Source organism: Microcaecilia unicolor, chromosome 3, assembly GCF_901765095.1.
Source record: "Microcaecilia unicolor chromosome 3, aMicUni1.1, whole genome shotgun sequence".
NCBI lineage: Eukaryota > Metazoa > Chordata > Amphibia > Gymnophiona > Siphonopidae > Microcaecilia > Microcaecilia unicolor.
Genome location: NC_044033.1, coordinates 33,985,426 through 33,999,189, shown reverse-complemented (window position 1 = coordinate 33,999,189; position 13,764 = coordinate 33,985,426). Strand labels below are relative to the sequence as shown.

Genomic DNA, 13,764 nt, shown 5'->3' with positions numbered 1-13,764 from the left:
TATTTTCCCTAAAATTCTTCCAGGGGTTCCAGCTCAGGAAATACTCTGCCCACCTCGGCCTTCCGGCTAATTTCTTCGGCCAAAGCTCCAAAACAAAGTGGGCAGTGCAAGTAGCGCTTTTAAAGTAAACGAAAGAAAAATGAGTCCAGCACAGCTCTGCAGCTAACAATTGTAACTTCTCAAAATGTAACTTCAAAGAAATATAAGTTCCATCAGTTCCATACCATCTGTTGATTCAAAACTCAGGCAGTTTGAGGTACTGAAAGTTTCAGCATGCTTCACAGCAGTTAACAACTGTGTGGAACAGGAGCACAACCACCAACCCCCCCCCCCCCCCCCCCCCCCCACTCCTGTAGAAACAATAACAGAGAAATCCACCCCGAGTGTATAAAGCTCCATAAATTCTTCCAAACCCAAGCATTTCATCCCTCAGGGTTACCTTCCACTCCACGGAAGCCCTTTAGCCATGTGCTTTCTCAGGAGCCAGACATTTCTCACGGGAAGACTTTTGGCTGGCTGCCTTCTCAGGAGTCACTTAGATGTGTGTATCAGGGGCGTATCTGGAATCCGGCGGTAGGGGGGGCCAGAGCCAGAGAGGGGGGGCACATTTTTGCCTCCCCCCCCCGCCACCGCCGCCTCTCTCCACCCCCTCCCCGCCGTCAACCCTCCCCCGCTGCTTACTTTTGCTGGCGGGGTCCGACCCGCAATCTCCATATTCGGCTTCCTCCGTGGCCATGTGCTTCCAGGAAGTAACGCTGCAGCGCTGATTCGTTGAATCTAGTTCGGCGTCTGACGTGTGGGACGTCAGACGCCGAACTAGATTCAACGAATCAGCGCTGCAGCGTTACTTCCTGGAAGCACATGGCCACGGAGGAAGCCGAAATATGGAGATTGCGGGTCGGACCCCGCCAGCAAAAGTAAGCAGCGGGGGAGGGTTGACGGCGGGGAGGGGGGCCAGGGCGAAATCTGCGGGGGCCCAGGCCCCTGTGGCCCCACGCAGATACGCCCCTGGTGTGTATAGGGCAGTGGTGTGCTGGAGCAGGCTCTCACAGGAGGCTCGCAAGAGCCGGTTGTTAAGTTTTTAAGAATTTTGGGAGCCGGTTGTTAAAGTTGGGCCCTCCATGGTTACTTTAACAACTGGCTCCCAAAATGTGGGCTTGGGCCCCCTGCTGAATTCTCTTTTACTTTGCTGGTGGGGATGCTGAGCCCTTCCAGCCAAGTAAATAGACTACTGCTGCTCCCCGCTCCTTGTTTCCAGCTCTGGGCAGCAGGCTGGGGCTTCTTGAGCATGTGAGAGAAGTTCCAGCATGCTGCTCAGAGCAAGACGTTGGGAGTGGTGGCAGTCCATTTATTAGCTGCCAGCAAAGGTATGCCTAGCGTGCCCGCACGAAGGGAGGGAGGAGAGAGAGGCAAGTGTTGCTCCCCCTGACCAACCCTGGCCCTTCCAACTGCAGAGCTGGCTATGTCCGGAGAAAGAGCCTGTTGTTAAAAATTTACCAGCACACCCCTGGTTAGGGGAAAAAAGGGTCTCAACGGTCGCTGGGATATATTTCTTAATAGCAACTCAGTAAGACTGAAAAGAATCCCACTTGTGACTGTCATCATCAACCCCCCACCCAAAAAAAAAAAAAAATCCTCCTACCTTTATATGTTTCTTGTATGCAAACATTTTTTTGTATATAAAGTGCTTTTGTTAATAATGAATGAATTTTCAATATAAACTTTGACAGAATGATAAGGCAATCAACGCAGTAACACTTAGCTTAAGTGTTCTGAGGAGTCAGGCATTCCTTCCATGTCTGGATTACCTTCCCAATCCACAGGAAGCCCTTCAGTTGGCTGCCTGTTCATCCGCCCCTCCTCCCACTGCTTGCTCCTCTGCACCTTTCTAGCTCCGAGCTGGGTGGAGATCAGAGACAGTCAGAAGCTCTGGGGCGGAGCACGAACTGACTGTCCTCCCAGGAATGTGGCTGGGACTTCCCTCCCCTGCGGTTCTATGAGATCTGCCCCAGCTCTTTAGAACAGGCCACTTTGAGACTGGGCTTCCACTTTCCCCTCCCCTCAGGGTGAGTAACCTTTCTATGCAGCACAGGGAAAAGAGGAGACACCCTTTTTAAAGGTAAATTCATGATGCAAGTGGGGCATCTTTCACTATTGGCTCTTAAGGGCTGACATGTTCCCCCCTCAGGACTGCTGCAGCCTAAGAAAAAATGCCTTCCCAATCTATGGGCTCCGTTCTGGGCACTCCTCTCCCAGCTCCAAACCCCTCTGTGAAAATCCAGCTGTAACAAGGATAATGTAAACAAGGGGACAGTACCTTAATTATTACTATATATATATACACACACATCCTATATAATAAAACGCACCTCCAACATTCTGAAGCTGACTGCATGGCTGACTCATTCCTGCTCTCTGTATACATCTCCTGAATTGACATCACGTACTTCCGAGTTCGTCACAAGCAGAAGTGACCAACCACACGAGGTTTCTCGGCTTCGGAATGTTGGAGATGCATTCTATTAAATAAGATTGGTCAGTTCCTTGAAGCACAGCCAGAGCTCAGCGTCCTGCACAGTAGCGCTCAGACACCAGAGAGAGAGAGGTGGGGCCTGACACCAGAGGAGGGGGAGGTATCTCTGTCACACACACACTCTCTCTCTCTCTCTCTCACAGTCAATGTCTTTCTCTCACTCTCAAACACGGTCTCTCACACACTCTGTCTCACACTGTATCATATTCACTCTCTATGTGTCACATAGTCACTCACACACTCTCTTGGTCTCATACATTCAGTCTCATAGAGAGTCTGTGTCTCTCAAACACACTCTCTCTCTCGCACACACTGTATCTGTGTGAAACACACTCTCTCTCTCACACTGTCTCACATACTCTCATTCTCACAGACACACTCTCTCTCTCTCACAGACACACTCAAACCGACTCACTCTCTCTCTCTCACACACACACACTTGCACATTCACTCTCTCTCTCTCACACACAGTCACTCTCACATACACTCTCTCAAACATACACACTCCGAGGAAAACCTTGCTAGCGCCCGTTTCATTTGTGTCAGAAACGGGCCTTTTTTACTAGTGTATATATATATATATATATATATATATATATATATATATATATATATATATATATATACAGTGGGGGAAATAAGTATTTGATCCCTTGCTGATTTTGTAAGTTTCCCCACTGACAAAGACATGAGCAGCCCATAATTGAAGGGTAGGTTATTGGTAACAGTGAGAGATAGCACATCACAAATTAAATCCGGAAAATCACATTGTGGAAAGTATATGAATTTATTTGCATTCTGCAGAGGGAAATAAGTATTTGATCCCCCACCAACCAGTAAGAGATCTGGCCCCTACAGACCAGGTAGATGCTCCAAATCAACTCGTTACCTGCATGACAGACAGCTGTCGGCAATGGTCACCTGTATGAAAGACACCTGTCCACAGACTCAGTGAATCAGTCAGACTCTAACCTCTACAAAATGGCCAAGAGCAAGGAGCTGTCTAAGGATGTCAGGGACAAGATCATACACCTGCACAAGGCTGGAATGGGCTACAAAACCATCAGTAAGACGCTGGGCGAGAAGGAGACAACTGTTGGTGCCATAGTAAGAAAATGGAAGAAGTACAAAATGACTGTCAATCGACAAAGATCTGGGGCTCCACGCAAAATCTCACCTCGTGGGGTATCCTTGATCATGAGGAAGGTTAGAAATCAGCCTACAACTACAAGGGGGGAACTTGTCAATGATCTCAAGGCAGCTGGGACCACTGTCACCACGAAAACCATTGGTAACACATTACGACATAACGGATTGCAATCCTGCAGTGCCCGCAAGGTCCCCCTGCTCCGGAAGGCACATGTGACGGCCCGTCTGAAGTTTGCCAGTGAACACCTGGATGATGCCGAGAGTGATTGGGAGAAGGTGCTGTGGTCAGATGAGACAAAAATTGAGCTCTTTGGCATGAACTCAACTCGCCGTGTTTGGAGGAAGAGAAATGCTGCCTATGACCCAAAGAACACCGTCCCCACTGTCAAGCATGGAGGTGGAAATGTTATGTTTTGGGGGTGTTTCTCTGCTAAGGGCACAGGACTACTTCACCGCATCAATGGGAGAATGGATGGGGCCATGTACCGTACAATTCTGAGTGACAACCTCCTTCCCTCCGCCACGGCCTTAAAAATGGGTCGTGGCTGGGTCTTCCAGCACGACAATGACCCAAAACATACAGCCAAGGCAACAAAGGAGTGGCTCAGGAAGAAGCACATTAGGGTCATGGAGTGGCCTAGCCAGTCACCAGACTTTAATCCCATTGAAAACTTATGGAGGGAGCTGAAGCTGCGAGTTGCCAAGCGACAGCCCAGAACTCTTAATGATTTAGAGATGATCTGCAAAGAGGAGTGGACCAAAATTCCTCCTGACATGTGTGCAAACCTCATCATCAACTACAGAAGACGTCTGACCGCTGTGCTTGCCAACAAGGGTTTTGCCACCAAGTATTAGGTCTTGTTTGCCAGAGGGATTAAATACTTATTTCCCTCTGCAGAATGCAAATAAATTCATATACTTTCCACAATGTGATTTTCCGGATTTAATTTGTGATGTGCTATCTCTCACTGTTACCAATAACCTACCCTTCAATTATGGGCTGCTCATGTCTTTGTCAGTGGGCAAACTTACAAAATCAGCAAGGGATCAAATACTTATTTCCCCCACTGTATATATATACACACACATACATATTTTTTTTGTTTTGTTTTTTTGCAGACCTAATGAAGTTGCATCTAATTTAGATGTATTTCAGGAGGCCAATTGGTATTGCCCCAGGACCTACAATCATAATTCGTATTACCATTGATTAGTTGCTCCAAACACTTTCCACTTCAATGTGTCAATTACAATATTTTGTTGGGGGGTTTTTTCTAGCTGTTTTTCTACTTTCACTGGGTACTGACACAGCTATACACTATAAATTTTTCTTTCCTGCGACTGTGATGTCAGAGTGTTGGGATCCAAGTGCCAGTTTGTTTATTAAAGTCCCACAAGATCCTGACCTGCTCGGTTTTTTTATAACCCTTTCAATGGTATGATTACAACAGTTGTTGGAACTATACTTTTGCAGAAATTCCAATGGATTAATTTAACCATGGTGGTTATAATCAGTCTCAGCTATTTTGCTACAGGCACTAATTAAGAAAGCCTACACTTTCATTTTTTTTTTTGGCATTGCGTAATCAGCACTACAAACATTAAAAAAAAAAAAAAATTTCAATCTTAGCTTTCATAACATTTGAACACTCAGAGGGAAAAACAATCAAGGCCCATACTTTTCAAAAATGTAGTTAATGCTGCTTCATTCTAATGTTCATCCTCACAACTTGTCATCAGTGTTGTCATTAGTAGGCAGCTCACCAAAAATTGTATCAAGCAGCCTTTAAAAATACCCTCTTAATACATAATGGGTTACCATATGGCTCCAGAAAAAGGAGGACGGATTGAGCCAGCCGGGTTTTACTTCCATTGCTTTAGCAATGGAAGTAAAACCCGGCTGGCTCAATCCGTCCTCCTTTTTCTGGAGCCATATGGTAACCCTTTTCTCTGAATTCCATTTTTTGGACATTGATTGTTCTTCCCTCTTACTGTTCATTTTTTTGTTTGTAATGCTTGTTCCTGGGTTGCTCAGACCATTACTTCAGTTTCCAAGTGCTCCAATTTTCAGCCATTGCCATGATATAGATGGAACATGTGACAAAAGAAAAAAACCCTCTTTTATATATTACCCATGCAGTGGCTTGCTATTTTGTAAATGTTCATTAAGGTCATGCTTTCTCGTCTTCCACAGTTTCCTGTACTTGTAACAGGCTTCTGCCTCCCTTGATTCTTGGTAGACAATCTATCAATTTCACTTCCTGGGTTTAAGGCAGGATTTGTCATCATCTAGTTCCTGGTTATTAGATCAAGTTTGTATAAATCAGCTTGTGCCCAGTCTATAATGCCATCAGCACATCTAATGACTGGAACCTGCTCAAGTATTAATAACTTTTAATTACATGACCTTCACTTTGCACTGGCTTTATAATTTTCAGGACACATTTTTTGGGATCTTGCCAGGTATTTGTGATCTGGATTGGCCACTGTTGGAAACAGGATGCTGGGCTTGATGGACTTTTGGTCTTTCCCAGTATGGCAATACTTATGTACTTATTTGATAGTTTGGACACGTGACATAATAACATACATAGTAAACATAGTAGATGACGGCAGAAAAAGACCTGCACAGTCCATCCAGTCTGCCCAACAAGATAAACTCATATGTGCTACTTTTTGTGTATACCTTACCTTGATTTGTACCTGTCCTTTTCAGGGCACAGACCGTGTAAGTCTGCCCAGCACTACCCCTGCCTCCCAACCACCAGCCCCACCTCCCACCACCGGCTCTGGTCATATAGCAAATGTGAGGCTTCCACTTCTATCCTCCGTGTAGGGCCAACTTCCATTCATTAGCTGTAAACCACCTTCTATGATTTTGCCTCCTTTAATTGGAAGTGTTGGCAAATTTTATTCCTGCGTCATCACTAAAGATGTGAACTATGTTAAGCAAAGATTCAATTTCAGCTTTTGACCTGCTCTACAGTTTTAAGTCATCCATACAGAGTAAATGGGTAATTTTGTTCCAATTTGCTAGGTTTCTACTGTTTAATACAGAATGATAATTGCTAAATACGGAAATTCTCTGATGTAAAAGTTTAGCCTTCCAACAGCTAATTTACAAATCATTCTCCACTATTTATACGCTTGATATATATAGTACTAGAAAATGCAAAACCATAAATATTATTTCTTAGAGGCTTAAGTACGGATTGAGAATGAAAAAAATTAGATCCACTCAGTGTTCCTGTGACCTGTATAAGCCAAATATTCTGTACCGCAATGGCAGAAAGTAGGAAGTCCAATTATACTCAAAAATAAGTGTATCTATAATATAGGAATTATGTCCCCTCATAATGTATATAGGACTTCAGCATACCTCTTCGGGATCCCAAGTATTTAAGGCAAAAAGCAGCAAGTTCGCTGCAGAGATACCAAGAAAAACATGTATTTTTTTTCTAATTTCCCACAAATCAGCCAGAATGGACTTAGGTCTTTCTCCCGTTGCGAGGCAATATTATTCTGTCACATAAAGCTGCTCGTAAGCTGTTCCAGATTCTCCAAATGTGCACTGCTGCAAACCATCCTCATTATAACATTTTTCTTTGCCCCTGAACATGTTCTACTAGCTTGCTGACTGCTACTCCACCTAATCACTCCCTTCCTTCTTCTCTCTTCCCTACTTAATCTCTGCACAATACTAACTGTATCTGATATCTTGGAACGACATTGTTAACAAAACTATGTAAGCCACATTGAGCCTGCAAATAGGTGGGAAAATGTGGGATACAAATGCAATAAATAAATAAATACTCTGAAGCCCATCATATACCATATTTCTTACCCAATTCCCGGGCTGCACTACGCAGGGAGGACTGCATACTCTTCTCCAGTTCGTTCATCTTCTCTCTCAGCTCCATCAGGTTAGGATCAAAGGACGCTTTCACCAAAAATTCATGGTTTTCAACCTAGTATTAAAAACCAACTAGTTAGCCTAATTAATAATCAAAGACTTATGCAAAATACAATTTGCATACTAACGTGTAAATTTATTTATTTTTTTAAATTTAAAGCAGCAGAATCACAGGGGACTGAATAACTCAGGGGAATGGTACAGGATTAAAAAGCCATTCTATTAGAGGTTACTCATTCCAATTTGGTTCAAGTTGGTAGGGACCAAACACGCCCAGTTCACTGTTGTTTAGTGGTCTAGTTAGTTGATGATCTCAGTTACATTCCTAAAGGAGAGGTGTTCGCATCACTAAGGAAGTCATTTTACAAAGTCACGGTAAAAAGTAGCCTGCGGTAGTGTGGGCATGTCTTTTAGGCGTGCACTAGGCCATTTTTCACCATGGCTGAGAAAAAGGCTATTTTTAATGGGTCAGGAAATCGGCCTGTGTGCTAATAAAAAAAACTAGCACGCACCTATTTACGGCCTGAGCCCTTACCCCCCCCCCCCCCCCCCCCCCACTGACTTAGTGATAATGAGCGCACGTGCTACCCACACAGTAACCATACAGCACGTGCCAACATGGGTGCACTGCCGGTTGGGGTCCCCCGCCAGCAAAGGTAGGCGACGGCAGGGACGGCGGGCAGGCAGGGGGGGAGGTCGAGAGGGTTGTCAGCGGGGGGGGGGTCAAAGTTATTCGTGGTGGTGCTGGTGGTGGCGGGGGGGGAGTCAGCAATGGTGGCGGGGGGGGGGGCTAAAATGTGCCCCCTCACCTCGGGCTCTGGATCCCCCTCCCGCCGAAGTCTGGCTACGCCCCTATTACTGTGCTGCCATTGTACTTAAAACAAACTAGCACAGTATTCTGATACCTCATTTAATGGAGGCTGGTTGCAAAAAGGTCTCACGTTTACTCTAATTTTTTTTTTTTTCTTTTTTTTTAAGACAAAATCTTCTGGGTTCTATTTCTGCTTTAAAGAATATGCCATGTGGGGGTCCCCCTGGGTGAAATCTTATCTCCTCTGCTATTCATTTGTAGTAAAAGGCCATTAGGCGATGTTATTAGACACTGTTAAAAAAATAAAAATAAAAAAAATAATTTTGTTTCTGATATCTAGCTTTATGCTGTTCTTGAATCATAACTCAGGTTTGCCACTGCTGTTATTAATGTTGGTCTTCCAGCTATTCTGAAATGGACTGCGGCTACCTAGCTTAAAATAAATCCAGAGAAGACAGATTTCTCAGTTTCCAGTCTATTCTTTTCAGATTGATAGTAGCAGTGAAACAGTGTATACGTAGGCTGAGGATTATTATGGAAGCAGGGTTTCACCCAAACAGGGTAGTCACTAATATGAAACAGGGCACAATTTTTGCCATTTAATATGTGGTAAACAGAAAAGGCATGCATGATTTGCTCTTAATGCACATTTTGGCAGTACAAGGTGCAAAGCATGGAAATACACAGAAACCACCGCAGTATTATGTAAATCTAATAACGTAGCTCGTGTTTTTCTAAAACTATTTTTAACAACATTTTCATATTAATACAAAATCTTCAACAAAAGTTCATATAGAAACATAGCATTCAGTAGGTACACGTGGTTTCTATGCTCCCACCCGTAAAAATATAAAGAAACTACTGTAAGGTGTATAAACAGGTCCCTCAACCCCTCCCCTCCCTTCCCCACTCTATAAAATAAGCAACAGTGACAGAAAAGAAAGAATATATATACCGATACCGCTATTTTAATTCCTTCTATTACATATACCGATCTCTGCTCATATCCAGCAGATTGCCAAGACCTGTCGTTTCTTTCTTTACAACAACTGTAAAATCCGCCCCTTCTTTCCGAGCACTCTACCAAAACCCTCGTCCACACCCTTGTCACCTCTCGTTTAGACTACTGCAATCTGCTTCTTGCTGGCCTCCCACTTAGTCACCTCTCCCCTCTCCAGTCGGTTCAAAACTCTGCTGCCCGTCTCATCTTCCGCCAGGGTCGCTTTACTCATACTACCTCTCTCCTCAAGTTGCTTCACTGGCTCCCTATCCGTTTTCGTATCCTGTTCAAACTTCTTCTACTAACCTATAAATGTACTCACTCTGCTGCTCCCCAGTATCTCTCCACACTCGTCCTTCCCTACACCCCTTCCCGTGCACTCCGCTCCGTGGATAAATCCTTCTTATCTGTTCCCTTCTCCACTACTGCCAACTCCAGACTTCGCGCCTTCTGTCTCGCTGCACCCTACGCCTGGAATAAACTTCCTGAGCCCCTACGTCTTGCCCCATCCTTGGCCACCTTTAAATCTAGACTGACAGCCCACCTCTTTAACATTGCTTTTGACTCGTAACCACTTGTAACCACTCGCCTCCACCTACCCTCCTCTCTTCCTTCCCGTTCACATTAATTGATTTGATTTGCTTACTTTATTTATTTTTTGTCTATTAGATTGTAAGCTCTTTGAGCAGGGACTGTCTTTCTTCTATGTTTGTGCAGTGCTGCGTACGCCTTGTAGCGCTATAGAAGTGATAAATAGTAGTAGTAGTAGTCTCTTGTAACCAGAGCTAATATTGTGATGTCATAATGCCTCAGTCCACCAATAAGAGCCAACCTCATCAGTGATGTCACAATGGCTTGATTGTCCTATACTTGGCTCACTTTTATTACATAGCTCTTTGAGCAGGGACTGTCTTTTGTCTATGTTTGTGCAGCGCTGCGTATGCCTTGTAGCGCTATAGAAATGCTAAATAGTAGTAGTAGTAGTAGTAGCTATTTTAATTCCTTCTATTGCAAGGGGTCCTGCTTTTCCAGAGTTGAAAACCCCCTCCAACATCTCTCAGAAAGTCTCATAGGGGCCCTTTTTACTAAGCTGCGTAGGCGCCTAAGCACGCCCAACGCAAGTCAGTTTGAAATTACCGCGTGGCCCAGGCAGTAATTTCATTTTTTTTTTTTTTACACGCTTCCACTCCAGTGGTTGGAAAAATAATGGGAGGCACTGCACTACATGACAGACCTCACAGACTTGCCACTTATCATTTCTATAGCGCTACTAGACAGACGTACGCAACACTGTACACTTGAACATGAAGAGCCAGTCCCTGCTCGACAGAGCTTACAATCTAATTCACTGTGCTTTAGAACAGCATTTAAATATGTTACTTTTATGGCTTGATTGGCAGTTTGCATATAACTTGCTTAATACAATATACTTTTCATGTCATTTTGTGATTAAAAAAAATTTTTTTTAACTGATATATTTGTAGATTTTCTTACACTGTGCTCAGATTTGCTTTGATATGGTCTACGAATTATTTAAAAAATGTTTTAAATATTTCCCTTTTATCTATCTAAGCGTGCTTTTATACATATTTTCATCAAAGTGATGCTCTCTACATCAAAGATGTAACATATAACATGTTAATTTTTTCTGGTTATCATCTCATGTGCCATTTTTGTCTTGGGATCCCTGTCCATACTTCTGTTCTCTGCTACTATCATTCTTGTCATTCTATTATTATTGATTTATTTTGTTTATATATGATTGAATGTACAATATGTATTTATTTATTTCATTGTTCTACACATTTATTATAGATATCGTTTTTAGCAATTTTAGTGCCATTTCTTTACTTGACCTACAAGACATTGTTCTCTACAGAAATACTAGGTATGTTCCTCATTTTTGATATCATTTAATGTTATGCATTGTAGTTTACTTTTCTGTCCTTTTTTATTTTCACGTGGATAAATTTATTTTCTTATTGATTTTCTCATTGATTTATATTTATATTTCCATATTCTTTTTATGATTAATTTTTCATTCTGATGTTGTTAAACATATAAATTTGTTCATGTGTATGTTCATGTTTTTATGTATGTTTTTAATATATATTTGTATCTTTTATGCATTTATGTATATTATTTTATAGACCCCTGACGCAGGCCGCACGGCCGAAACACGTCACGTGTCGGGTCAAGTCTGCTATTGTTAATAAAGACCTTGTTCGGGAAGACACTCATTGTGAGAGGACTTTTTTGGATCCACTGTGTATTTTGCCTAACATATAACATAGTAACATAGTAGGTGACGGCAGAAAAAGACCTGCACGGTCCATCCAGTCTGCCCAAAAATGTATAAAGGCATGCTTAGATAAATAAAAGGGAAATATTTCAAATACATATATTTTTAATGCCAGAATCTGGTATACAGTTTTAACTGATTTTTTTTCCCCGTTCTCCTTGACAGACTTATAGGTTATTCAGGTTTTCCTTCTGGCCAAAAGGCAAGAAGCCCCTCTGAAGGTTGAATCTTTTGGTATTCTTTGTCAGCAGCTCCCAGAAATAACATCCTTTGGGGTGTATCCAACCATTATCAACCCCAGCCTCGTCGTCTCTTCTGAAAAACAGCACTGCTCCTAAGCCACAGCACAGGCTTATCGCAACATTCTACCACCAGATAGGCTCATCTGATTGTGGTTCCTACTCATTCAAATGCCTGTCCAGTCGTAGGCCAGTATCAGTGGATTGCCATGTAATAGTCAGCTTCACAATAACCCAAGTTTTAGGATCATAAATCACACCCCTGCTGTTTTCCCCTCTCTTCCCCTCATCTACTTTATTCTCTGCTTTGCACTAGTGCTATTATGTTGTACTTTTCATCAAACATTGTAAGCCACATAGAGCCTGCCTTGGTGGGATTATGCGGGATATAAATGTTCACAATAAATAAATACCTGATCCATGTCCAGAGTAGTTTCTATCATTTCTTGAAACTTGCAGAAATCAGAAACGAGATCATTAAGGGGTGTTACAAACACAGCCAACAACAACATCTGGTGAGCTCCTATGAAAAGGAAAGAAAAATGTGTTCTTATTGGACAGCAAATGTAAGGCATAAGCAGTAAAAGCTATTTTACCTGTAATACCTAACTGGCAGGTCAGTGACATTAATGGAGTGGAGGAGTAGCCTAAGGGTTAGTGCAGCAGCCCGAGAACCTGGGGAACGGGGTTCAACTCCAACTAAAGCTCCTTGTGACTCCTGGCAAGTCACTTAACCCTCTTGTATATACTATGTAAAACACTTTGATTATAACCATTGAAAGGCGGTATATCAAATCCCATCCCCTTTGCCTTACTACTTTGTCCAAGACTGAGAAAAAAAAAAAGTTTATTCACCCTTTAAGAGAAGGTGATATGTAATCAATATAACTCCAGTGATCAAGGCCCCTGAGAATTAAGGGTCATGGGCCCCTAATCACCTATCAAAAATGATTAAACTAGTTGGAAACCTTTAAGGCTGCAGGTGTCACCTATATGTGGGTACAGTAGGTTTTTGGTAGGTTTTGGAGGGCTCACACTTTACACCACAAGTGTAACAGTTAGAGTGGGATAAGGGCCTGGGTCCCCTTCTCCTCAGTGCACTGCACTGACCACTAGGCTACTCCAGGGACCTGCTTGCTGCTCTAATAGGACAGGCCATAACATCTGAAGCTGTCATAGATGTTGGTATGTACTGTTTCTTTCACATCTTTGGGGGGTGGCAGGGGTTCAGTGACCACTGAGGGAGTAAGAGCAGTTATGCCTTAATCCCTCCAGTGGTCATTTGGTCATTTAGGGCACCTTTTTATGCGACAGTGATGATTACGTCCAAGTTTTGGGAATACCCAAATCTCACCCCCAATACGCTCACTTGTGATTTGGACACACTGCAAACGAACTGCATAGAAAAATGCCTTAAAATGGGTAAAAATGCCAAAAATAGCAATTTGGACGTTTTGGACAACAACAAAAAATCGTCCATCTGCTGCTTTGTGCTACTTTTTGGATGTTTTTCTGTTTTGAAAATAAGCCCCTCTAGGTAAAATAAATAAATAAATAAATTGCATCCCAATCTATATTTTTAGCATAGCAATCTAGTTCTGGAACCATGTCATGTGCAATCATATAAGACACGCAACATCTAATCAATTTAGCCGACTGATGTTCTAAGCCATTAAGTATGAAATGTAATACACCTTTGAGATTCTAAGTAATAGAGAAGTGATGGCACAATTAACTACTATAAGCACAGGCAAATTTTTCATGCTCACAAATGAATGTTTATGCCAGGGTTCAAACCCCAAGCACGAAGACACAAT

The 13,764-nt window shown here is 42.8% G+C and overlaps 1 protein-coding gene across 1 annotated transcript in view; it reads right to left on the bottom strand.

Moving 5' to 3' along the window:
* MSH2 (mutS homolog 2) overlaps positions 1–13,764 on the bottom strand; it is a 239,271-nt gene that overhangs the window by 103,429 nt on the left and 122,078 nt on the right. Inside the window, exons 8-9 of the mRNA XM_030195824.1 lie at positions 12,361–12,470; positions 7,527–7,650 (exon numbers count right to left, since the gene is read on the bottom strand). Coding sequence (XP_030051684.1) covers positions 7,527–7,650; positions 12,361–12,470 — 234 coding nt within the window. The remainder of the gene's footprint in view (positions 1–7,526; positions 7,651–12,360; positions 12,471–13,764) is intronic.